Raw genomic sequence first — 26,583 nt, 5'->3', positions numbered from 1 at the left:
AGATTTTGAGTTATCTTTCAGTGTAAATTCAGACAGTAAATGAGATGTCTGGAGTTTTACATATCAGAAAGTTTGACTAATTGTATTTTTCCCCTCTTGTGTAGTAAATATCTCTGTGACTGAAAGATGAAATTACTTCACTGCCATTTTTGGTGATTTCCTTCTACCTAGAACTAACCAACAGCATCACATCAGTACTATACAAATTGTCGTACAAACAGAAACAATAATTAAGATCCACTGGACACTTCTGCAGTTTAGCTGTGTGCATAGATCAAGAAAGATCTGAACATCTTTAGTATTTTCAGTCTACCATTAGACAAAAAAGAATGAAGACAGAGCTACAGAGAAGGAATTATACTGCAAGAATCCCGAACTGTTTTATTTTGAGATATTAGCATGTTGTTAAATGTATATGTATGTTTAAAATTTTGTAGGTGCCTGATTATACTCAGTTTGTAGAAATGGGAATGACTAGTCTGTGATGTGCAGCTTGTCTTTAACCAGAACGGCAGAGAGATTTCCCAGTGGCTGAGAACTCACAGCAGAGTGTGCTGACAAGGTGAAAGGAGTTGGAGCCACTGCTCACACAGTGCTCATGAGCACATAAGCACACATGAAATTGCTCTGTACTGAATCAGACCATTGATCTATCAAGGTCAGTATTGTCTCCTCTGACCAGCATTGGCTGTCCAGTGTTTCAGGAGTAGGTCTCACCATCTACCTGGTCCTTTTAACTAGAGATGCCAGGTATTGAAACTGGAACCTTCTGCATGCCAAGCAGGTGCTCCACCACTGAATTATGGATCCTTCACCAGTATTCCCTCTAAGGCAGGGATGTCAAAGATGCGGCCTGTGGGCCAGATCTGGCCCCCGAGCAACTGGCTCTCATCTGCTTCCTTTTCTTTCTCGCTTCCTTCCACCTTACAGCTTGCTTTGCCAGGCTCTCTTCCCTCCATTGGCTGAGGCTCCTCCTCCCTTGGGGAGCGCGGGGAGAAAGAGCTAGAGCTTGCTTTGCCAGGCTCTCACAATCACACAGCAAAGTTACTGTGCCAAACCTCTATTTCCTCCATTGGCTGAAGCTCCTCCCCTTCTTGTCCCCGGGGAGGAAGAAAGGGGGAGTGAGGGAAAGATCAAAAGCTTGCTTTGCCCAGTGCTCTCAATCGAATGGGAGAGAGACAAAGCACCTTTAGGACCAACAAAGTCTTATTCAACGTATGAGTTTTTTGCCTTGCTACAGAGAGAAACTGTCTTGTTATGCTAGGGCTCTCCTGGGTGCAACTGGGTTCCTCTCCTCTTTTTCACTGTATTCATGCCTCCATGAATCAGTCTTTCTCAGTAGGAAAGCAATGTGAGCTATTTAGATGAGGAATAACAACAAGCCAGTGAGGTGGGTTACGTTGAGAGTGTGTGTTGAGACCAAGTTCACCCAGAAAATTTCCTTTGTAGACTGGAGATTTTGAATTTAGACTTCCCAGATAGTAGGCTGATACTGACCACTATACATTGTCTATTCTTGCACTGCCTCATAGGAGTTGTAGTTACTTCTCTGGGGAAGACTATAGTTTGTAGACAAACACATAGCCCTCAGTCTCTGTCATGGTGCCTTCACATGTTCTTGACCAGGACATGAAGCAACTTATGTACAAAAGCTCACAATGCCCAGCTGTTTCATGTTTTCCCGTGGGTCATAGGCACAGAGCATTGACCATTATATTTCTGTAATGTAAATAAATCAAAAGTAGGTTTGCAACTTAAGATGCACACCTGAACAACACCCAAACAGCATACTCAAGATTGCTATCGCACACTGTCTCCAGATTTTGATGCAGTAATTCAGAGTGAGAGGTCTCAGTTATCAGAGACTGTTAAATAAACAAAATATTGCAAGAGTGCTAATGTTTTAAGCATGTGTTATTTTAATTGTGTTTGTGTCCTTTATAAACTTTAGATCTCCGCTACCTAGCATTACATTTTATGACACACATAAGAACATAAGAGAAGCCAATGTTGAATCAGGCCAGTGGCCCATCCAGTCCAACTCTCTGTCACACTGACCAAAAATACCATGTGCCGTCAGGAGGTTCAGCAGTGGAGCCAGAACACTTAAAGCCCTCCCACTGTTGCCCCCCCAAGCACATGGCCCAGCCTGATAAGGTCTCATTTATGTCAGATCCAGCTCTCATAACAAATGAGTTTGACGCCCTTGCTCAAAGGTGTGCATGAGTGGCCGCTCATTGACACAGGAAGCCTCACTCAGCAGCATTCTGGAGCTGCCCATTGCCCATTTTAAGACTACAACAATTATATTCTGCTCAGGATGTGAACTCTGCTCAGCAGGGGGGAAAATAGAGGGAACTTTGCCCTTCTCTAAGATGCATGATTGAGATGCTATCCAAAATGGCCTCAAAGTGAGGACAGCTCTTCTGAGTTGCTTTTGTTTACTGTGATGCAATGTATAGGCAAGGGAGAGGCGATGTTCTAAGGCCATATATTTCTCTCATGAAGAAATTCTGGCTATTTAGGACAAAGCTGCAGCTTATCATTTCATGTAACAATCAGGATTAAAACTGTAATGTACTGTATATTGTAACAATCAGATCCCTTCTCTGTACAAGGAATGTAATTTCTTATAACAAATTAAAAATCTTATTCCAGTGTATTCACTTTTGTTGATATTCAGGGCCGGCTTGCTCACTAGGCCTTCGCCTAGGGCGCGCCAGGTCTTAGGGGCGCCAAAATGCACACCCCCCCCCCCGCCAAAAGCCCTCTCCCTGACCGGGTGACCGCTGCCGTCACCTCCTTGGCTCTGCTGGGGAAGATCGACTGACAAGTAAGTTTGCTCCGGCTGGCACGGAGGAGATGCAGAAGGAAGTGGCTGTAGAGCGAACTGTGCCACCCTCCTCCTCGCCAAAAGCCCCCGCGTGCCCTGGCCATAGCTGCCCCTAGCTGCCGCCGCCTCCTCCTTCTCTTCCCCATGCGAGTCCTGACTGCCCTCCCTCCTTCCACCCGGGCCGCGATCCCTCCTTCCGCCCGGGCTGCCCACAGCCACAGGGAAGGTAAGTGTTGCCTGCTCTACCCTCCTCAGAGGAGATGTGCCAGAGCCGAATTGGGGAGCTCGGCAGCAGACCCCCCCACCTGCTGTGTTCCTCCCGAGTAGCCCCATTGAGCGGCGGCGGGCAGCCTGGGCAACGCGCCTCCCTTTCCCCTTTTCCCGCTGCAGCCCTGAAGGGGTTAAGCCTGCCGAGTGCCGGAGTGGCCGAGCGAGGAGCCGCGCCTGGCCCCTCCGCCGGGGCCGGAGGGCAGTTTGGGTGGCAGAGGCCGATAGGGCGGGCTCTTCTGTCCAGCGCCTCAGCTCAGAGAGCGCCAGTCCTGCGTGCATTTGGGGAGCGGATCCGTGGTGGGTTGGTACGACCAGGGAGTCCTGGTGGGGGTTGTTGGGGTGTGTGGCACCTCCTCGGTCTCCTTTCTCCTGCCCCCCGCACACCCTCAGGAGAGAGGCATCCCAGCTTCTTGTCAAAGAACAGAGGGAGGAGGTGGCTTGCTTTCTTCTTTCCTTCCTGTCTTCCTCTTCCTCATGGGGGGGGGGGGGGGCTCCAGAAGGTAACATAAGAACATAACAGACGCCAATGTTGGATCAGGCCAAAAGGCCCATCCAGTCCAACACTGTGTCACACAGTGGCCAGAAATACTAGGTGCCATCAGGAGGTCCACCAGTGGGGCTAGAACATTTTGCACACTAGGTAGTCTCGCCTAGTGTGCAAAAAACCCTGGAGCCGGCCCTGTTGATATTTGGGCTTTTTGGAAGTAGACACAGAAAAATTTACACAGAATATGAAACCTGAACATTCCTTTTAATAAGACTGGTGTAACAGTTCATTTCACATCGCAGGCTCTATTTGGTCCATATTTGAAACTACTGCTTAACTTGCAACAGAAGTAGGAAGCATTATAAAGTCAAAATGGACCAGTTTTAACATCTTTCCATAAGAAAAATTTTGCATCAACAAAGGCATATTTTTCTTTTGATGTATTCTGTCATGAATACCATTGGCATGCAGGTTTGTTGAGTTAAACTGAAGGTCTGCCCTTTGTCAATTAAAATGTGGAAAATGCTAGTTTCCTATTATGGATTGGTCCTAAGAAAGGGCACATTAACAGAGATGAATTGTAATCCCATTTCTTCTAGTTTGGATTCTTGGGTTTGTTTGTTTTTTGCTTTTTGAGCAACCATAGAATCATACCCCCCCCTTTTGCTCCAACCACATCTCCCTGATGGATTCACCCCAAAAATACAATAAAATATCTATAGTTACTGTGGGCTGTGAATGGCTTAATAATTGGGGTGGGCTTGCAGTTTTCCACTGTGCCATCCTAAAGCAATCAACTGTTGTCTTGTCTTCAAGCCAGAAAAAGAATACATGGGTGGCAGTTGCTAGACATCTTTTCCTTTCTGTATACAATTAATGGCAGATGGTGATTCTTGTACTATTTTCTTAAACCTAGGATGTCCCAAGAAGTTTCTGCTGGAACCCTTTAAAGCTGGTTCTGAGCTATTTCTTTATTCTTTATAAGCTATTTGTTTATTCAAAAGTAAGTCCTACCTTATGGGGGGGTTAGAGAGACCAGTAGAAACCACTTCAGTAGTGCTGTGCTGCAAAATATGGGCCAAAAGGACACTCTCAAAAAGCTATTATTTAGAAAACATGTTGCAAGGGTCTTCTATTACTGTTTCCTGTTCTTACCGGAAGGGTGATTACACAGCCGTGAAGTCTAAAGGAGTACTGAAAGGAAGGATATATATTTCAGGTGCTTTCTGAGCTAGGGATATTTTCCCTTAGACAGCCCTAAGCTTACAGGGGGAAAACAGACTTCTCTGGAACTTCAGAAGATGCTGAACTAGGAGTGATAACGAGCAGGCCTCTGACTATGCTTACAGTGCTGACTTCATCCTTGTAAGACCTCAGCAATCACCCGCCAGCTAGGATTTGCAGGGAAACTGTATACCTTTTCCACCAGCATTTTTAGAAATCGTGAGATAGTAGTGGGAGACCAAGCACGAGCCTAAGGGCAATGATTCTCTGCTGCCAACCCAGATAGCCATAACAATCCCTCGCCCCGCCCTCCTTTCTGCGTCGCTTTCTTGTGACGTCTGAGACTGCGACTCTTCTTCGCGGTGTTACTGAGGGCGGCAAGGCGAGAGCTTTTTCTCGCTGGTTTTCCCGCTATGGCAGGTGGAGGAAGGATGAGGAGGAGGCCCGTCGGAGGGAAAAGAGGCTCTTTCCGCACGGAGCGCGGAGCCTCCTGGGTAGGAGTCGTCATGGAAACGGGGGGTTCATTGACGCGGCTCGGGTCGGAGGTGGCTGAAGCCTTGATAAAAACGAAGCTTCACCTGGGAAGCCTCCCCCCCCCCTCCGATGAAGGAAGTCTCGTTGTGGCTTCTCGATGGTGCGGGACAGGTTCTTTGAGTGAAAAATAAATGGGAGTCTTGTGGCACCTTTAAAACGACCGCGTTTTCGTGCTAGCATAAACTTCCGTGGACTAGAGTCCGTCCGTTGCATCACTCACTCCATCTGAAGACGTGCGCTCTGGTCCATGAAAGCGTTTGCTGGAATAAAAGATGTGTTAGCCTTTAGGATGTCACAAGGCTCCTGTTTATTTTTAGTGCAGCACGTTCTGATTCCATTCCAAGAATGTCCACCTGAACAGTTTTGTTTTGCATATTTTACATAATGATAGTTGTGTGGAAGCCTTCATGTGCTATAGGATTGAACCCTTCTGTTGAATATGCCTCCTGATGAGCTGTTACATTGTCTTAAAATAGGATGTGCTTCTTTGCTTGCCTTATTGTGCTAAACTCTAATGATTTTGCCAGATCTGTTTCATTTTTATCTGTATTTCCTCCAAGGAGCTTGAGCTTGCATGGTTCTCATTCTTTCCATTTTATTCTCACAGTCATAATGGCTCTGGGAGGTAAGTTAGTTTGAGATAAAGTGACTGACACAACAGCACCCAGTGTGCTGTAGAGCTGGGTGATTTGACCTGATAGCTTCTATGCCCTACTCTGACACTGGCCCTCTTGCCTTATAGTGCTAGACTCTGGCAATCTTGACACCACCACAAATCTCTCAGGATGGCTGCTGAGTTTTGATCTTGCATTATTTTGTGGGGTAGTGCTTTAATAAGTGACCTGTGAAAAATAAAGGATGGTGTATAAGCATGGGCAGAGGGCAGCACAAAGACATCTTGATTCAGTAGTGCCACAGCATTGTTCTGGGGAGTTATAAATATATATATATATATATATGTATTTATAACTATATTCATTCTAGAATTGTTTGATGAAAGTTTTAGTAAACTGTAGCAAATTCTGATATAGTGTTGGCAGTCATTTCCTTATTCATTTACAAAACACTGGCAGATATACTATATACTGTATACCAAGGCAGTATGTACTCTGCAGCCCAATTCCATGCACGTTTACTTAGAAATAAATCCCAGTTTGTCTAATTGAGACTTGTTCATAGGTTAACAGAGGGCAGTAAGAACAAGAAGGCAGAACAAATCTGAGTTCTTGCTTGAAGATGGGGTATTGATCCATCTACTTACTGATCTGCTTACCTATCTATATGATGCGGCTGTTAAAGTGATAAAAGGAATTATTTCTTCACCGAAAGAGTGGTTAACACATGGAATTCACTGCCACAGGAGGTGGCGGCGGCTACAAGCATAGATGGCTTCAAGAGGAAATTGGATAAATATATGGAGCAGAGGTCCATCAGTGGCTATTAGCCACAAGGTACAGATAGGAACTCTTGGTCTGGGGCAAGTGATGCTCTGTATTCTTGGTGCTTTGGGAGGGGGGCCACAGTGGGAGGGCTTCTAGTGTTCTGGCTCCTCTGGTGGACCTGATGGCACGTGGTATTTTTGGCCACTGTGTGACGGAATGTTTGACTGGATGGGCCATTGGCCCGATCCAGCATTGGCTTCTCTTATGTTCTCTGTTGGAGCCTCCTCCTCCCCAGCTGCTTTTACCTCCACTGTAGAAAAAATATGAGCAGTAATGTGGCTATATTACATAAAATGAAGCTCCAAAAACAGAGTCATGTAAGTGCAGATGATATTAATTTTTGCCCTTAGCCTGATAAATTATTTGTGAGACTGGACAAGAGCTGAACAATTGCTTTGTCTGGTGGCCATTTTGTGATCCCAGAAAAAGAGAATCCCGACTGCTGCTTATTTTTAAGCATCAGAGCACTTCAAGTATCCCAACATTTATGATTCTGTAGGACAGGACTATACAACAGTTTGAAAATCTAGGCCTTATTGCACAGTTCATAGTGATGGGGGTAATGCAATGGTTAACAGTTCAATCGAATGTACATTAGAGTAACACTCTGCAGTAATTATTGTATGCAGTGCCTTGCTTTTTACTGTTTTGTCTTCTACCTTTGTAAACTACTTGGTGAATTATGGAATGTCATGCCTTACCAAGGTTTTGTTTGTTTGTATATATCTATATATCTAATTCTCAAGTCGCCCCCTGGTGTGTGGATGCTTAATTCCGCACATCGGGGGGACCTGGGGGGCAGGGAAAGGTTTGTGCGCACGTGGGGCGGTCCCCACGTGTGCACAAAAATCCTAAATCTGAAAAAAAACATCGGGGGGATGTTTAAATCCCCCCGAAACTCACAAAGCGTCCCCTGCGCATGCGCAGGGAACGCTCTGTGAACGCCGCCGCTTGGAAGGTGAGCGGTGAGCAGGGAGGGGGGGCCAGAGCGGCGAGCCGCTCGGCCCTCCCTTCAGGGCCGGGGGGGAGGAGAAAAAGCTTCCGCCGCCGCTTGACAGGGAAGCGGCGAGCGGTGAGCACGGGGGGGGGGCAGAGCGGCAAGGGCCCAGCAGCTCGCCGCTTGGGAGGAAAGCAGCGAGCAGGGAGGGGGGGCCAGTCTGACAGGCTGAGCTCAGGCTTCCCGCCGCCGCCGCTGCCGCCACTGGGGAAAGAGGGGGGAGAAAGTTTGGCAGGCCGAGTTCAGGCCTCTCGCCGCCGGTGCTGGGGGGGAGGAGGGAGAAGGCTTGGAGAGGCGCAGGCCTCGCTGTGGGTGCCGGGAATGGGGGGGCAGGGGAGAAGGCTCACCTGCAGCTGCTTCCTTCTCCTTCGGTGGAGCTTCTTCTCCCTCCACCCCCGTGAGTATCGCGGGTCCCCCTTCTTGTTATTTTCTAATTCAATAATCCTAGTCCTACTCCATTATTATTGGATGTTAATTTTGTAATCTACCTTAAATCCCAAGGAGAAAAGTGGACAATACATGAAATAAATAAAATAGGATTATACTGTAAAACCAGCACAGGAGGAATGCCAGAAATGACTCTTCTTTTTCCCTCCTAGTCTTCCAGGTGCAGTAATGGAGCCCTATCAGATGTATAGGGTTAGATTCACACTAATTTGTCTTCTGGAGGCCAGTAATTTAATACTGCCATGGAGAGTATTACAAAACTATTTGGTGACTTGTGTGAGGCCCACAGTGCAAGTTTGTCAAAGAAAGACCATCTGGGCAGAGAGCGAAAAAAGCCAAAGAAAAACTTCAAAAGGATTGCATATAATGCTTTGTTTGCGAACCTTTTCTTGGACGAGGCTCAGAAGGTGCAGGCCCACGTTTGCCGACTTCCAGTGAAGAACAAGATTTTGATGCTCTCTTTCAATTTGAGAGTTGCTGGAATGAGCCCAGAAGCAGACAGATTGGAAGAGCTTGTGGATGAGTTGGAAATGTCTACTTCTTTACCATTTACTGAAATTAACTCTGTTTTGGATCTTCTAATACAGCTTGCAGGAACGGGACCACCTCAGTGTTTACCTCCCAAAAGGGATTACTTTATGAATAACAAGTATGTTGGAAGAAATGTTAAATATCAAGGTTATGATTATTATGATGTCAGTGTATTTGAAGCCAATGTACGGACATTTATCATCAACGAGGAGTGTCAGTTTAATGATACAATTCAAAAGACACTACAGGTCATGGAGGCAGCACCAGGCACAGGTCTTCCTACCATGGAGTCATTTTCACAAAGCTACCCTGTAGGTGACAGGTTTGAGAGAGAAACTCGTGTCTCGCTTTTTGGTGCTCTTGTCCACAGCCGCGCTTATGACATGGACATCAGGTTGGATCTGCCACCAGTGCCTGATAATGCAGATTTGTCTGGACTTGCAATTAAGGTGTGGAACTTTTGGTCTTCTTTTTATTTTCTTTATATTTCATGTAGCGGTTTGTGAAGCTACATTGGATTGGATCCAGCCAACTCTTTGCTTGGAGAAAAAAGAAGGATGGTTTCTCGTTGACCACCACATGGGGATCACAGGATCTTCATGAACAACAGCCATGTGGGCTGTAGTTAGGAAGAGAATTTAAGTGAAAAATCTGTCTGGATCCAACCCCTTGTCCAATTTGTATTAAATTATTATTTCTTTATTAATAATTCCCATTGATTTCAGTTAAACTTTCATGAGCAAAGCAGTCAGCATGAGAGCCTTAGCTTGTAACTTCCTTACTGCTGATCCACTCCACTGTCTATTTCTACATTTCTCCTTCTGGCTCCTTCTTTCACCTTAGATCTCTTGCCACAATACTGGGATTCCTAGTGGGATTGATCTGACCCACAGTGGAAATCCTTTGCCTAGCATAGTTCCCAATATTATTAAAGTACTTTTAAAGTCTGCAGTGTCTTGTACTGTAGTGATAGTTTTCAAAGCATGTGTTGGATTTGTGTGTACAGTAGGCCCATTTTTTTACCTTTGTAAAAGTTCCACACCCCCTCATATCAGCCCATTGCGAAGCCACTTCAGGAACAGCTTATGATGGGCAGGGAAAGCAGCATGGGTAATCTTAGGCCAAGCTCCATGTACGAATGATCCCCTGTGCTCGGTCATTCTGGATCACATTCAAGTACTTGTAATTTTTTTTGTAGAACATGAAAATATACTTAAAAATTCCATATGTATGCCAAATAGTACAATTTTATGTACTGACTAAGTTATAAATGACACATTTTATGTTGTTCAGTCATTTACAAAAGTTTAGGTTTGGTAAGAAAATGTTACATATATTTCAGTTTCCCCCACAATTTCTGTTTTTTCCCCATGGATTCAACACTTCTGGAAATTTTTCATCTCTAGTTAGGTGTACAGAAGGAGATGATAAAGGAGCTGACATTTTCTCTAAAATGATGGAAATGTACTCTACTGACAGAGGGAGGGAAAATCATAGCCAATAGTTTATATACATGAATTATATGAGTAATTTATATTTACAGGTTCCTCAAAGCATAGACCCTTCAGAAGATGAGGGATTCCAGTCGGCATCCAACCTCACCCCAGACTCTCAGTCAGAACCCAGCGTGACTCCAGATATTGACCTCTGGGAAGCAGTGCTTACATACGGACCTAGTAAGCGAAGGTGCTGGGAAAGGATTGGCTGGTGGGTGCCTGGCTCCTGGCTTTAACTCCACAATTGTTGTGTTTGTAATCTGAAAGGACTGATGGAAAGTTCCTTTGATTAGTAGAGTATCAAATTTGGAAAAGTTCAGATCCCAAAATTATTTCCAAGGTCAGAAGATCTGCAGTTTCCAATCCTTTGAGGATTTAGGAGTATCATCTGGAAGCAGACTGGGATCCCAAAAGCCCAAACATATATCCACACTTTTCAGCCCCCTCCCCTTCTCCAGGCACCCTTTAAAAAAGGGTTCCTGTATGGGATTCTGGGTGGCATTTAATGTTGTCTGTAGATCTACACCGGGAAAGGAAAATGGACAGAACCTCATGGATTTTGAGTGCTCATGAGGCTCTTTGGGTTTTCTAATGAGTGTAACCTCTGCTGAGTCTTACATTTTCTGTGTACAAAACATTTCATGTTTGCTGCCTAGCTTAATAGTGCACTTCCAAAGACTGTCCATTTTCTGCCTTTTTAATGGTATGTCATGTTTATTTTTGGAGGGGCTGCATCATCAACTAATTTTGTCATCTTAGTCTTATTGCATTGTTCATTGGATGCCTTACGTATGATGTCTGATTTTATTGTTCTTACATTTTGTAGTTCTCCTTGATTATCAGCAGCAAAGGTGGCTATAAATGAAGTAGACAAATAATTAAAATCTATTAGAAATTCATAGAGTGTTGAACTGTGTCCTAAGTCTTCTGAAATATCAATGACTAGCAGTAAAGCCCGTTGTGAAAGCAATACAACGGAATCTAGAAAGAGGCTCTGGGGGAGTGCTCTGGCTTTGGGCAAACAGTGTCAATGTGCTGTGGTGACCTCAGCAGGGTATAATGACAGAGTCCACTGTTTTCTCCAGAGGAACTGATCTCTGCTACCTGAAGAGCAGTTGTAATTGTGAGTGATCTGTAGCCCTCACCTGGAGATTGGCAGCAATTGTTACCCAGGACAAAGTGGCTGGTTTGGAGGGTGTAGTCTATGGCACTGTAACCTGTCTGAGGTCCCCATCTCCCCAGGCAGCTTTTAAAACATGATCCTGGGACCTACACACCACCAGACATTCCAACTGCCTTGCGGGGAGGGGGGTGAGTTTGAGGTGTGGAATGCAGTGAAGTCCAATCAGCTTCCATATGCAAAAGACCTTGAAGGTTCCATATGCAACTGACATTCCAACTGCCTTGCGGGGAGGGGGGTGAGTTTGAGGTGTGGAATGCAGTGAAGTCCAATCAGCTTCCATATGCAAAAGACCTTGAAGGTTCCATATGCAACTGACATTCCAACTGCCTTGCGGGGAGGGGGGTGAGTTTGAGGTGTGGAATGCAGTGAAGTCCAATCAGCTTCCATATGCAAAAGACCTTGAAGGTTCCATATGCAACTGACATTCCAACTGCCTTGCGGGGAGGGGGGTGAGTTTGAGGTGTGGAATGCAGTGAAGTCCAATCAGCTTCCATATGCAAAAGACCTTGAAGGTTCCATATGCAACTGACATTCCAACTGCCTTGCGGGGAGGGGGGTGAGTTTGAGGTGTGGAATGCAGTGAAGTCCAATCAGCTTCCATATGCAAAAGACCTTGAAGGTTCCATATGCAACTGACATTCCAACTGCCTTGCGGGGAGGGGGGTGAGTTTGAGGTGTGGAATGCAGTGAAGTCCAATCAGCTTCCATATGCAAAAGACCTTGAAGGTTCCATATGCAACTGACATTCCAACTGCCTTGCGGGGAGGGGGGTGAGTTTGAGGTGTGGAATGCAGTGAAGTCCAATCAGCTTCCATATGCAAAAGACCTTGAAGGTTCCATATGCAACTGACATTCCAACTGCCTTGCGGGGAGGGGGGTGAGTTTGAGGTGTGGAATGCAGTGAAGTCCAATCAGCTTCCATATGCAAAAGACCTTGAAACGCTGGGCGGGACTGCACAAAGCAGCCAGTCAACCCAGCCAGCGTCTTCTGACTGACAGTTCAAGCGTCCATACACTAAAGGAGTGCATTTTAGAACTTTGGCACCCACTACTCAATTATATATAAGGAGAGATTTCTCTGTGTTTCTTTCCTCTTTTGGTGGTTAAAATGGATGCTGGTTATTGTAGGCATGCTCTCCAGTCATGAGATCTAATGTAGTAAAATTTGGGGGTGTTTAAACAGAAATTCCCAGGAAACTCTTCTAGTTCCCACAAGGCAGCTTGGGATGTAGCCAAGAAGGCTTACCATTTCAAAAAAAAAAAAAAAGAAGAAGTTAAAGTCATCCTAGTAAGCTTATTGGCTTAGGGTCATGGTAGCGAAGATCCAAGTATTTATCTCTAAATTGCTGGAATAAAGTGAGTCTAAGCAATGATGGCTTGATAGTTTTAAGATATTTTTCAGTCGAACATTTAATAGATAATGGTCATGAAAGTTACTATGTGGCCATTTAAGAAAGAAACTACAGTGCTTCTAGCCAGCAATGGCTTCTTGGCTTACATACAATGGCTTTTGATGGTGTGTCTTGGTGCTTTTTAAGAGAGCCAGTTTGGTGTAGTGGTTAAGTGCGCAGACTCTAATCTGGGAGAACCGGGTTTGATTCCCCACTCCTCCACTTGCACCTGACTGGATAACCTTGGGCAAGCCTTAGTTCTGATAAGAGCTGTTCTCGAAAAAGAGCAGTTTCTGTCAAGAGTTCTCTCAGCTCCACCTACCTCACAGGGTGTCTGTTGTGGGGAGGGGAAGGGAAAAGGAGTTTGTAAGCTGCTCTGAGACACCTTTGGATAGTGAAGGGTGGGGTATAAATCCAATCTCTTCTTCTTCTTCTTCAAGTTCTGCTAGCTTCAGAATATACTGCAGGCAAGGTTCATAGGTGCTGCATTATTTATAATTTATAATATATATATTATTTATAATCTGTTGTGGCCCCCACCTTGTGGAAGGGCCTGCCTGAGAAGGTCAGGAAGGCTCCCACTCTCCTGGCTGTCCACAAACTATGCAAAACTGAATCATTCAGGAGGGTTTTTCTACGCAGGCAATAGGGTACAAAATGATTCACAGCACTATACAAAGTTATTCACAAAATTACTTGGATAAATTATTAGGGACTGGTCTATATTACTATGTAGGTAGGATCCTACTATGAGATTTTTTTGCATTATTTGATGTGTCATATTAATACTTGGGTTCTACTTCAGTTAAGTTTTAGATTTCTGGTTGGTTCTACAAGTGGAATCCTATTGCATTGTTTATCGAAAAAGAGTAGTCCTACTCTGTTGATTTATTGACCCACTCTGTGTAATTTGCCTTGAGTCCAAGTGAGAAAGATGGACTCTAAGTAATGTAAATGAAAAAAAATGAAAATAAATCTGTGGGCAGATATCTGAGTCAGGTGAGGTCTGGATCTGAGAAACAAGAGGGGAAATCCCCCTGTGTGATTTTTGGTTAGGTTTCTGATGGCCATGTAGATAAACAAATTTTCCCCAACCTGTGAGCCCAGCACTTATGTACTTTAAAATGTCTATTTTGCCTTTTCCTGCACTCAAGATGACTTAGATAATCAAATGATCTCCAGAGTGTTAACACAATTACAATATGCCACAACACAAGGGTTTTATGGTCTTTGTTGTTGTTGTTATATTTTTGCATTGTGTATGTGTGGGCCTGTGCCTGGAAATCATGGCAACGTCTGGCAACTCCTACTGGGGCATGGAGATGTTCAGAGAAGTGTCTTGATAGCCTGCCTCTACCTCCTGACCCTGGTATTCTTTGGAAGTCACCCATCCAAATACTTGCCAGGGTCAGCCCTGCTTAGTTTCCAAGATCTGATGAAGTCGGGCTTGTGTCAGATCTGTGTCCAGTTACACTCAATAACTCTAGCTTTGGCAGTGATAAGTTTATTAGAGCATATGCAAGATCCAAAAGTCACCTTGTTAGAACTGAGGTCTTTTGGCGGGTACAAACTTATTGTTGTTCAGTCGCACAGTCGAGTCTGACTCTTCGCGACCCCATGGACCAGCTCCCGCCAGGCCCTCCTGTCCTCCGCCGTCCCCCGAAGTCGGCTCAATTTCATGTTCGCTGCGTCGATGACACTGTCCAACCATCTCATCCTTTGCCGTCCCCGTCTTCTTTGACCTTCAATCTTTCCCAGCATCAGGGGCTTCTCCAGTGAGTGCTCCCTTCTCATTTGGTGGCCAAGGTATTTGAGCTTCAGTTTCATTATCTGGCCTTCCGGGGAACAGTCAGGGTTGATTTCTTTTAGGATTGACTGATTTGATCTTCTTGCAGTCCAAGGGACTCTCAAGAGTCTTCTCCAGCACCATAGTTCAAAAGAATCTATTCTTCGGCGCTCGGCCTTCCTTATAGTCCAACTCTCGCAGCCATACATGACTACTGGGAATACCATTGCTTTGACCATGCGGACTTTTGTTGGCAGGGTGATGTCTCTGCTTTTTATCATGCTGTTTAGGTTCGCCTAAACAAACTTATTACAGAAAATCAAACAGGTCCCATCCAACCCCCAAGCATACATCACATCCACACTTCACCTAATTGCCATGACAACCAGGGGAGATATATGTCCTGGTAATCTAGAGTCCAAGATGGCACAAGAATGTGCTCAAGGTCACTTCTCCTGGGAAAGCAGACATGGGAGGAGAAGGGAACGGCTTGTGAAAAAGTTACATCTTCTGAAAGCAAAGGTCTCATTCACTCCTGCACACACTCTCCCCCACTCTCAGGAATGTCCTCCCCCCAACCATTATGGCAACCGAAGCAAGCACAGCATAGCAAGTTTTGACAGCTTGCCTGGGCTATCCAGGTCAGGGCAGAGTTTGACAGTCTTCATTCTTAACTTCTGTTTGGGTTTTTTCCCAGCCCGCCTGGAAAAAAAGAAGAACCATACCTTTCTGAAGCTGGAACAGAAGCCTTTGACAAGTTTTGCCAACTTCGAGAAGGGGAGGTACAACTCTTCAGCAGTACAAAGCTGCAGTTTCCACAACGGGTGCTCATAAAAGAGCTGGAATTAGTGAAGGATGTTCTAAATGTTCTTATTGGAGTGGTGTCTGCCTCATTCTCATTTAATCAGGTACCCAGCAACATCCATAGATAAATCACTGCTAAGACCACATATGATTTAAGGTTTTTAAACCTTAGATGTGCATGCTTGTAGCCTACAGAAATAACAAAAGAGTAGTATACATGTATGTTCCTGAGGTAATGCATGTTTTTCAGATACATGTTCTTCAGAAGATGCATGCTCTTGAGTTTTGCATATCAGTCAAAGCTTCTGGTGTTTCGTGGGATGTGTTGGATTTTTTAAAGTTACAAATACAACTAACAGACTCTGAGGAAAGTTTTTAAAAAGAGCTACTAAGCCACCAGACCTCATTGCACTACTTTGAAATTATACACTCAGTTTTGTGCTACAGAAGGAGATTAAAAAATCAGTTTTCTTTTATCATGTGCAGTTTTTAGATTTAAATACAAATAGGGTTGCCAACTGGCCTGCAGGGAAAAAAGTCTTGTTCCTTTATTAGACGCTTAATGAGATGTCATTTAGCAGGTGATGCTGTTTACTTCCATGTCATGAAAAGCTTCAGCTGCCCATTTCCCATATATTAAGCAACTTCATCAGGCCAGCTGGCAACTTTTTCTGCAAAAGAAATTATGCCTGCAGAAATTAAGCTCAAAGAAGTGTCTGCTTAATTCTTTATTCACTGCTATAAAAATAATTTGTTAGCTGAATTTTGAGTAACAGTACTTTTTATGTTATTTTTAAAACTGTAACATATTCACATTTGTAGGGGGGGGGGTTGTCTGTCTGATTTTGACCTCACATATTCAAGTCCTGGTTCTGTTTAGCAGCTGCCGGTGATAATGATGAGGACATGTACATTTACTTTGTTTTGTGTGCTGTATGTTTTAATTGGCAATTTCTGTCTGTCTTTAACTCTGTAGGCAGCTCAGATGTTTACGGTCAAGCAGGGCATATATGTGTCTGGAACATCACCTGAAAGTATGCACCAGCTCTTGTTGGAAGTTGCTCAATATGGAACTTATTACACACGCCTGAGTTCTTTCTCTGTCCAACCAGTCTTAGATTCTTCATACAACAAAGGACTGGTGTTTCAGGTAACATGCTTACGATTTGTCTTGACATAATGTTCAGAAAACATATACATTCCTGTCGTTATTTGAGTATATCTCTTTACATACTTTTTCATTATGACCTTCAAATGAAACTCTGGCATAGCAAAGGTGTCATCAGTGCTCTGAATAAAATGTGGGATGTGCCTGTCTAGAATCCACATGCATATGCTTGCATGCAAACCACATAGTACAATGTCTTGAGTGGTAGATTTGTGTTGAGTGGTGGTGGTGAAATAACAGCTTACCTCAGTGAGCATAACACTGGCCTGTTTTTGTAAGGGGCTTGTGTTGATAATATTAATGTTGTGTCCTTGAACCTTAACAACAGAACGCGTTGTGAATGACTTTCAATTGATAAAACTCTTAATTACATTTACAAAAATGGGTTGTTAGATCTTAGGAATGTAGAGAAAGGACTTCATAACAGGACTTCAGGGTACATGTAAAGATGTTGATACCTGTTTTTATCCAAATCAGAAGGGTAGTTTTGATTTCAGTGGTACTCTGGTGAACGTGCAGTGATCAGATGCCTTTGTAGCTTGGGCTTAGCATCTTTCTAGCTGGGATGGTGAGTTTGTAAAATTTGTGCGCAGCTACAGCAGGCACGTGTTTTGGAGTGTGCAAATAAGTTCAATGGTGGGGAAGGAAATTCTGGGGGAAGCAAACTACAGAGAGCTTTAGCAGACCTGGAAAATGAAGAGGGAAGAGTTCTGTTTTCTAGATGGAGCATGCTTCTGAAAGTTTTAGTGGACTTGATAGTGGATTTTTCAGCAAAGCAACTGGAAGTCCTACTGGTTAAGGGGGAAATTAGGAACAATATGTTGTCGAAGGCTTTCATGGCTGGAGTTTATTAGTTGTAGATATTCCGGGCTGTATGGCCATGGTCTTGGCATTGTAGTATGTGACGTTTCGCCAGCAGCTGTGACTGGCATCCTCAGAGGTATAACACAGAAAGATGGGAGTACTCTCTGTGTCAATGTGAGAAGAAAAATGGTAGGCAGGTACGTTATATCTACTCCAGAAGGTGGGGTAGGGCTGAGTCATTATCTTGTAGGTGTTTCCCAGGCTGTGACATGCTGAGGAAAGCTCATGTTCTTTTATTCTTGTCTGGATGAAGTGAGACCCCTTCACTTCTGCAGGAGTATACAGCATACCCTGTCAGATTATGCAGGGAAGCCATTGAAATACATAAACATAATTTCATCAGGAAAGAAGAGAGTTTAAAAATAAATAGGGCATGGTTTCCTGTCCTGAAATGCTCTACGTTTTACAGCAGCACTACAGATAAGATTAGAATTTCAACAGCCAATCCATATGCAAAAGAACCTCCTCAGGAAAGCTTCTCCATTAGCATGTCACAGCCTGGGAAACACCTACAAGATAATGACTCAGCCCTACCCCACCTTCCGGAGTAGATATAACTTACCTGCCTATCATTTTTCTTCTCACATTGACACAGAGAGTACTCCATCTTCCTGTGTTATACCTCTGAGGATGCCAGTCACAGCTGCTGGCAAAACGTCACGTACTACAAAGCCAAGACCACGGCCATACAGTCCAGAAAATCTACAATGACTAACAAATTAGGAATACTTGGGGGGAATTGTTGCTGTGGAGTTTTATTGTCTCCTGCTTTTGAGGCTCCTCTCTAGCAGCAATCTGAAACCTGAATCTTTGTCTGTCAGACGTTCCACCATATCCTGGTGGATATGGTGTGGATCATGTTAACCTGAAAAACCTGCTTTTCTCCTCTTTTTTTGTTTTGTAACATCTGGATTCAGGAACTCAAAAGCTTGCACATTGTTATGTTTCATTGGGGCTGGTTCTAGTAAAAGATATTAAATGGATTTTGTTCTTGGCTTTTCAGTGGCTATATGCCTGTGAAGTGTGAATCCTCTAAAGGAACCGTACAAAGACAGTTAATTCCCGTTGTGATGAATTTCAAACACACAGTAGACAGAAACAACTTTTAATAGTGGAACGTCTCCTTTTCTCCTCTTGTCAGGCATTCACAAGTGGGCTGAGGAAGTACCTTCAGTACTACCGAGCATGTGTTTTGTCAACTCCTTCTACTTTGACTCTTCTAACTATCAGCTTTCTCTTCAGAAAACTAGGACGCCAGCTAAGGTAATACCATGGCATGAAAGCCGTAAAGGAAATGAAGCCTTCAAGTCTGAACTTTGGTCATAAATACGGATGTTCCCATTTAACTTTGATAGTGCTGCTGAGGTTTAGTGTTACTGGCTAAGGGAAGACTGTATAGGTAGCTTAGCTAGAAACAAACACTGTATTACCTTGGCCTGTTTCCAGGTTGAATCATATCATATTTATATTGTTCTGTAGTCTGACTCAGTGTTATGTTGGTCACTTGATATTGCAGGCTCCTAGATCAGGGGTCCCCAGTGGGGTGTCCCTGGGCACCATGGTGCCCAATGGCACTTTTCCTGGTTCCCACAAAGAGTCCTTAGAAAGCAAGCGGGGCCAGGTGGGGCTTTTGCCCAGCAAGGCTTCTAATTGGTCACTGAAGATTTGATTGACTGTGCGGATATTTTAAAGTGTTGCTTTGGCAGCATCTGCCACCACAGCACAAGGATCTTCACTGTGTGAGTAAACATAAGCTGAGGCAGCCATTTTGTAGTTTGCTCCACCTCCTGCAGCAGCCATTTTGTGGTAACCATTTTGTGGCTGCGCCCACTGTGCTGCATCAAAATTCCAATGTGCTCACAGATTCCAAAAAACATTGGGGACCCCTGTCCTAGATGAATTATGCCTTTAAAGTGACCAATAACTTACGGTTTATTCTGTGAAGAAACATTGAAGAATGTGGAGTATTTAAATCTAGAACTTCTGTATTCTCAGGGGCTGCTTTGTTTTGCATGGGATAGGAAGTTTTGCATGGGATATTTTGCTAGACACACTGACTCACATGTGGTAAAGCTCTTTAAGAAGGTGCTGTCATAAAGCAGTAAGTGCTTCCCTGTTACGAAGAACAAACTCGGAGGTGGCACGACATACAAATATGCATGTATTTTAACTGCGTATAAGTTATACACAAAATTACAGGATGGAATGTGTTTTGTTTTGTACAGTCTCGAAGTATCTTTCCTTTCTTTCCAAGTGTAGCCATTTATTTTAGCTTACCTTCTTTAACATTTGGTGGGGCCACAAGAGGCCCAATGAAAATCCTTGGGGCTCATTGTGAGCCTCAGGCTGCCACTTGCCTATCCTGATCTGGGCACAAGAACTTAGGGAGGTTCAACATGGGATTAAAAGGGCTTGAGAATAGTATGATGAGAACAGATATAGCCCCCCCCCCCCCCCAGCATGCAGGATGAGGGTCATCAAACTGATTGGGTTAGCAGTAGGGTGATAACAGATTGAAGGAAGTAATCCATCATGTAGCACATATATTATCATAATATGTGTAAGGTACTAGTTTATATGGCTTTTCAAAACTTGTACAAATTCATGGATAGCTAAACAGAGCCTCCATGTACAGTGTACCTTTGAATACCAGATGCTGGAGCCAAGCACTGAGGAGTAGCTGTGGCATCATACCCTGCTTGCAAAATCCCCAGAAACATTTGGCTGTCCACTGTGGAATTGCTGGAGTAGTTGAACACTTGTCTAGATGGGGATTTTAAAGGTATCAAGCAAATGTAACCTGTTTTTGATATTTGTTGGTAAGGTATTTAGCTGAACTCTGTGGCATTGGAAGGACTGCACTGGGAGCTGCTGGAGCTGCTGGTGCTTCATTTCCAACCGTGAGTATGATTTTGCCTCATTTCTGAAACTGTAAGGGATCAAGAGGTGTGTGTAGAAACAGTGTCCAGTGATTGTGTTTACCAAAGCCATGTGTTGTTCACCTAAGCATCTCTGGGAGTGCTTTGAAAATGGCTCTCTTTTGGCTTCTTTCACTTTTAATGATGTGATTTCCACAAGTGGTTCAGCTTCTGCTGTGTTTGCCCATTCTTATGTAAAAGCTTATGCTAGACAATGCACTTGAGTGTTCCTCCAATTAGCATCTTGCACAGAATCATCTTCTGCTGGGTTCCTGCTAACAAGCTCCGATTAAAAGAAATTTCTGTAGATCAACAAAAGCAGGCTTTGCTCAACCACAGGAGTAGGTTTTAAGTGACCTCATCTAGTTGAGAGGACAGTTTCTAATAATACCATACAGCTGTTTGCACAGAAGCACTAGTCTGTGTGCATGAGATTTCTTTTACAGTGACATGAATTCTCTGTTGTATGAATTTCAGGGTGTGAAACTTCTTTCATATCTGTACGAAGAAGCTCTTAATAACTGCAGCAATGAACATTACCCAGTTCTACTTTCATTGCTAAAAACGAGTTGTGAACCTTATACAAGGTAGGCATTTCAGTTTTAAATTGAACTGTGCGGTAACACCTCAAGTAAGATAGTTCATGGATTTCCTGTGTTTGAGTTGGATTTGCAGTGGATATTGGCCATTTTTCATATGTTTAAATAAAGCTAAACCTTGAAAGAGTCTCCATGTATAATGAAGTGCATCAAGGGGCTTCCAGAAGTAAAGCTACTGTCTTTGGTGAAATAAAATGATTCTCTGAAATAGCATAACTTAAAAACAACTTCCATGCAATGATCTTTTGGGAAGCTGCCAGAAATCTAATTAGAAGCTTTTCTTGGCAGAATAGAAAATCCAGCTGTTTTAAAAGTACCCTGTGCCGGAAGGCTGTGGAGCTGAGATCTTCCTTGGGGCCAGTTCTAAACATGAGGCCCCTAGGTCTTGGCAGCTGTTACTTTTTTCCTAAACAAATTTATTAGTGATGATAATCTGTTGAACTTGATACTTTAATTAAGAAAGGGTGAAATCTTTTTCAAGTGTAGTGTTCAATAATCTGTCTTTTAGGTTTGTCCATGACTGGGTGTATAGCGGTGTGTTCAGAGATGCTTATGGTGAATTCATGATTCAGGTCAATGAGGAATATCTTGGCTTCAGAGGTATGCTGCAAATTAAGGTGTCATCTTTTGAATGCCTGTCACACCGCTTTAGTAACAAAAGGCCTTAGTGGCGCAATCAGAAAAGTATGGACTGACCTGCCATTTTGTTGCAGAAAGAAAAACCCATGTTCATGTCTTCACGAGTGACTTTGTAGGTATGGTTGTCCTTGCACTCAACTTTGGGAGGCACTGAGGTCAACATGGAAACTTGGCAATGTTGAATCACTTATACCTTCCAGAGCTGGGTTGGGTATTTTTCATCATGCTGTAACTTTTAATGTGATCAAGATGAGAATCTGAACCGGTAGAGTTATTACAGTAGGATGAAAAACCGAATTCAGCACTCCAGTGGCATTTGGACTCCACCCCAGACCCACCTCCTACTGTAAGTGGTGTCCTGCACCCATCACATCCTGAGAATCTGTGGGATATTTTCACTGTCGTGCTGAACTCTTAAGATCCATACTAGGTTCCTCCTCAGCTATGACTCTATGCACTTGATGGAGTGGGTCCCTGGTGGTTCAGGAGCTTACTTAACCTGGGGATGTGTCATAGTAGACATGGCTGTACAATGTAGAGGCACTTTCCAGTCAAGCCACTATTCCATTCCAACACCTGTTGCTCAAAGTCACATCCCCAGACTACTGTGACATTTTTTAAAAAGGGAGGAGGCATAAAAGGCACACTCCTCCCTGTCCTGTATATACCATTGTGAGCATATCTGTAATGCATGCTGCCATTGTGGGAGTTTGGATAAAGGACAAGGACATTAGTTACATATTGCATTTGTAAATCCGTATTCTCACACACTCCTCCAGTGGCTTCTAAAACCAGCAGCCCACCAGGAATATGTGATGTCCCTGCCCCTAAAGTGCAGCCTTATATCCCGCCCGCCCTGCATGCAGGCTCAGGGCGGCTTACAGGCACAAAGTGCGATAAAAACAAACAGATTAAAACAACAAAAGCTAAAATTAACAAAAGCTAAAATTAACCCTAACATTTTGACCCTTTTTACCTTTTTGAATTTCTAGATAAACACTATTGGACCCATGGGTACATTCTGATTTCCAAAGAAGCAGAAGACTGTGTCCCTGTGTTCTTAAAGCATATTGCTAATGATGTATACATTTGTGGGAAAACCATAAATTTATTAAAGTTGTGCTGTCCCAGGGTAAGTGTGAATTGCTCTTGGGAATCATTGATTAGATATGTCTCAAGTTTCACTTTGTAAATTCTCCTACAGTAATTTCTACTGTGGTATATCTAAGCTGCTTGGGACCCTCTCTGTTCAGTATGCAGAGCCTCACTCAACAGTCTGAAAGTGAGAACCTGTTAGAAATATTTTCCATAGACATGTTTGGCACAGAATTGTTCATCTGGAGTATCAAAAATATTACTATAACCAGAAGCTGTAATAATTGTTGTTTTTATTAAGACAAGCTAGGCAATATAGGAAAGATTAAAAACAGAATGATAGCTGTCTAAGCTGGGGTTTATACTGCAAAAGTATATTTATTTTACAGCACTATATATGCTGGTCAGATATCCCTGTTCCGCGGATATCTGTAATTTTCTCCCTTGAAGAATTGAAAGAGATTGAGAGAGACTGTGCTGTATATGTGGGTCGAATGGAAAGAATTGCACGATACAGTTCCATCAGCAAGGAAGAAAAGGTAATGTGACCTGCAGAGCAGCTAATTTTGTATTGCCCCAAATGTGGATTTCTTTTATTAAAATGCTGATGTGTAGAACTGTGTCTTCTTGGCTAGTTTCTCTTCTTGCTGTAATGAGTCTTTTTGAGGTTTTACTAATCTAACTTTTAATTTTTATATTCTGCCATTGACAGATACAGGGGTGCATTATATTCCATTCATGAATTGGGTGCATCTGATATAATGCCTTAAACCTCACAGAGTCCAGGTGCTTGCTATATAATGATGATATTAGGTGACCTGAGAAGCTATTGGAGCTTTTGGGAACGAGCTCTTAATCAGGTTCTGGAGGTTCCACATTCCATGCTTGGCATTTCCAGTCAAAGGACCTCAAATGCTAAGAAATACCTTTCTCTGCCTGAGATCTAGGGTTGCCAAGTGGCACTTACCCTTCTGGCGGGGGACTCCAGGTTGGCTCCCGGTGCGCCGCATGCACGTCACAGGGAAGTGACATCATGACGCCAGGCATGCTGGGGGCGGGGCCACGACCATACAAGGGAAAACCATAGAGTTTTCCCTTGTATGGTCGTGGCCCCGCCCCCAGCGTGCCCGGCGTCATAATGTCACTTCCCTGTGACGTGCACGCTGGGGCGGGGTTCCCCCCGGGGCCTGATTCCCCGGCGTCGGGGAACGGGCCTCTGGGGCGGGGGGATTTCCGCCTCCCAGGGGGATTTGGCAGCCCTACTGAGATCCCAGAGAGCCACTGCCAATCCAAACATTGATGATGGTGAGATAGATGGACTAATAGCCTGACTTGGTATGAGACAGCTTCATTGTTAGTGAAAGACAAGACCGTTTAGTGTAAAATTGCTGTTAAGGAGCCAAAGATATATAAGCAAACTGAGGGTACAAAGCACCTCGAATCTGTCCTCTCACATCTCATTAGGGAGGAATCCGAAACTTGCAAAGTTCTTCTCTGTTCAACCCTCCTTGTCTTTTCCCTTAGGGAAAAACAGAAAGGAAGCATACCAAAATTCCGAGCATGATATGTACAGTACTGTTGGCCTTAGAGGGTGATTAACAGCTAGAAAACTGTAGATTTAAGCTGTGCTAAAGCTAACTTCTCTTGCCATCTGTTTAATTTTAGTGCCACAAATTTTTAATACAGTCCTAGCCAGTTGGTTTCTATAGCTATTTTGAGCAGTTACACGTCTGTACTTAGAATTTTCTGCTTTGCTGGGATATTGTCCAAGCAATTTCAGTGCAGCTGCCTGATTTGAGGTATTATGTTATTGTAAAAAATGTATTTGCTCTCTCTCTTAACAGTTAAATCTAAGTGTTAAAAGATATTTTAGCATGTCTGACTAAGTTCAAAAGATATCAGTGATTTAAGGAATGATTTTGTACTTAAGCTGTTTTAATGATCTCCTTCTCTTGGGTTTTTAGTCAGTAGTGGTTATCTTTACTTTCTCCCTAATTGTAGTTCCCTTCCCCTGTTTATTTGTAGTTTGTAGTCTAATTAAAAAGCAATAAAAAAACCCCTCCGGGGGGCCAAAGAAACCCAAACCCCAACGTATTTGCTTCTGCATTAATAAGCCTTAAGATAACGCTGTTAGGGTAATTTAATTTGAATGAATTTATTCTTTTGAAGGACAGTATTATTTAAAAACAAACTTTAATCTTACCTATCCAGTAAAATTAATGTTCTTAATAATGCAATCATGCTGTTCAGTATCTATATGCACCCCCTTGCCCAGATTATCTGGAGATATGGGCTGGGATCACCAGTATGCAGATGATACCCAGCTCCATCTACTGATGGATGGCTGCCCGGACACGGCTCCAGGACACCTGGATGAGGCGCTACGGGTTGTGGCTGGATAGTTACGACAGAGCTGAATCCATCTAAGACGGAGGTCCTGTACCTGAGTCGTGAGAGATTGGGTCAGGGGATTAGGCTCTCAACCTTTGATGGGGCTTCATTGGTGCCTACATTGGGGGTGAAGAGTCTGGGGGTGTTCCTGGATGCCTCCCTTTCCATGGAGACCCAGGTTACCGCCACTGCCAGCTCTGCCTTTTTCTATCTGAGGCAGATCAGACAGTTAGCCCTATATCTCACTCCCCGAGACCTAGCTACAGTGACCCACGCAAGGGTCACTTCCAGATTGGATTATTGTAACTCTCTCTATGTGGGGCTGCCCTTGACCCTGCTACGGAAGTTGCAGTTAGTGCAGAATGTGGCAGCACAGGTGTTGACAGCAACACCTGTATGGGCTCGTATCCACCCAGTGCTGTGTGAACTGCACTGGATGCCTATTGAATTCTGGATCCGCTTCAAGGTGCTGGTGCTTACCTTTAAAGCCCTATACAGCCAGGGGCCAGCATACCTACGAGACCGCCTCTCCCCATATGAGCCCCGGAGGGCACTGAGGTCCACATAACATCTCTTGGTGGTCTCCGTCCCAGGGACATCCGATTAGCCTCGGCCAGGGCCTTCTCAGCCCTGGCCCCTGCCTGGTGCATCGAGCTCCCCTATGAGATTAGAGCCCTGCAGGACTTATTGCAGTTCTGCAGGGCCTTCTCAGATGGAGCTCTTCCACCGGGCATTTGGTTGAGGCAACGGACGTCCCCGCCCCCAGCATTTGGCCAATCATCCATCAGTGGCCTGGATCTGACTGGATGTCTGGTTAGACATCGGAGTTGATTTAACATCTGATCTCTCTGCTTTTATACGGCATTTTATGACATTATTCTATGTAAATTTGTTATTTTAACGTGATTTTAATTGTATTATTTAATTGTTGTACACCGCCCTCAGCTCGTTCAGGGAGGACGGTATATAAATCAAATAAATAAATACGTCAGCATATGCAATGGCTACAGTTACTCAAGTAATTGCTGAAGTTAATCATGCAATTAATATATAATTGGCCCACCGTTTTATTCTTTGGTTGTATGAGTAACTTGCTTTTTCTCCTTGAGACTGCACACCTTAAGGTATAACTTGTGATATAAAATCTGACAAAAACAGTAAATCACATGACATTGCTTCTTAGGAGCTGCGTATGGAAATTGAAAAACAGGAGTTAATTGTTCATGCTCGAGAAACAGCTAGCAAAGCTCTAAAAGCCATTACTGGTAAGTTTCAGCAGTGTGTGCAATCTACAATTTATTTTCAGGGATTGCTTTCCCCCCCTTTATTTGTAAGGCTACATCATTTTCAATTTCAATTTAGATCAGCAAATAACGGAGAAAGTAGCATGGGATATGAAGAAGCGAGAGCAGTTTCAGAAACTGAAAGAACAATTTGAAAAGGACCAAGAGGTATTTGCACAAAAGTGGAATGCACCTTTCCTG

At 43.8% G+C, this 26,583-nt stretch overlaps 1 protein-coding gene across 1 annotated transcript in view; it reads left to right on the top strand.

Annotated features, from left to right (window-relative positions):
• The first annotated feature begins 5,229 nt into the window (after positions 1–5,229).
• Positions 5,230–26,583, top strand: part of TUBGCP6 (tubulin gamma complex associated protein 6) — a 40,761-nt gene continuing 19,407 nt past the window's right edge. Inside the window, exons 1-13 of the mRNA XM_015411805.1 lie at positions 5,230–5,308; positions 8,387–9,214; positions 10,309–10,472; positions 15,319–15,529; positions 16,402–16,575; positions 18,599–18,720; positions 20,282–20,357; positions 20,853–20,962; positions 21,483–21,574; positions 22,606–22,745; positions 23,098–23,247; positions 26,283–26,364; positions 26,462–26,550. Of these exons, the coding sequence (XP_015267291.1) occupies positions 8,477–9,214; positions 10,309–10,472; positions 15,319–15,529; positions 16,402–16,575; positions 18,599–18,720; positions 20,282–20,357; positions 20,853–20,962; positions 21,483–21,574; positions 22,606–22,745; positions 23,098–23,247; positions 26,283–26,364; positions 26,462–26,550 (2,148 nt within the window). The 5' untranslated portion in view covers positions 5,230–5,308; positions 8,387–8,476. The remainder of the gene's footprint in view (positions 5,309–8,386; positions 9,215–10,308; positions 10,473–15,318; positions 15,530–16,401; positions 16,576–18,598; positions 18,721–20,281; positions 20,358–20,852; positions 20,963–21,482; positions 21,575–22,605; positions 22,746–23,097; positions 23,248–26,282; positions 26,365–26,461; positions 26,551–26,583) is intronic.

This window comes from Gekko japonicus, unplaced genomic scaffold, assembly GCF_001447785.1.
Source record: "Gekko japonicus isolate JY-2015 unplaced genomic scaffold, Gekko_japonicus_V1.1 scaffold283, whole genome shotgun sequence".
In the NCBI taxonomy this organism is placed as follows: domain Eukaryota; kingdom Metazoa; phylum Chordata; class Lepidosauria; order Squamata; family Gekkonidae; genus Gekko; species Gekko japonicus.
The sequence above is the reverse complement of the archived record's forward strand: the minus strand, read 5'-3'. Positions and strand labels throughout refer to the sequence as shown.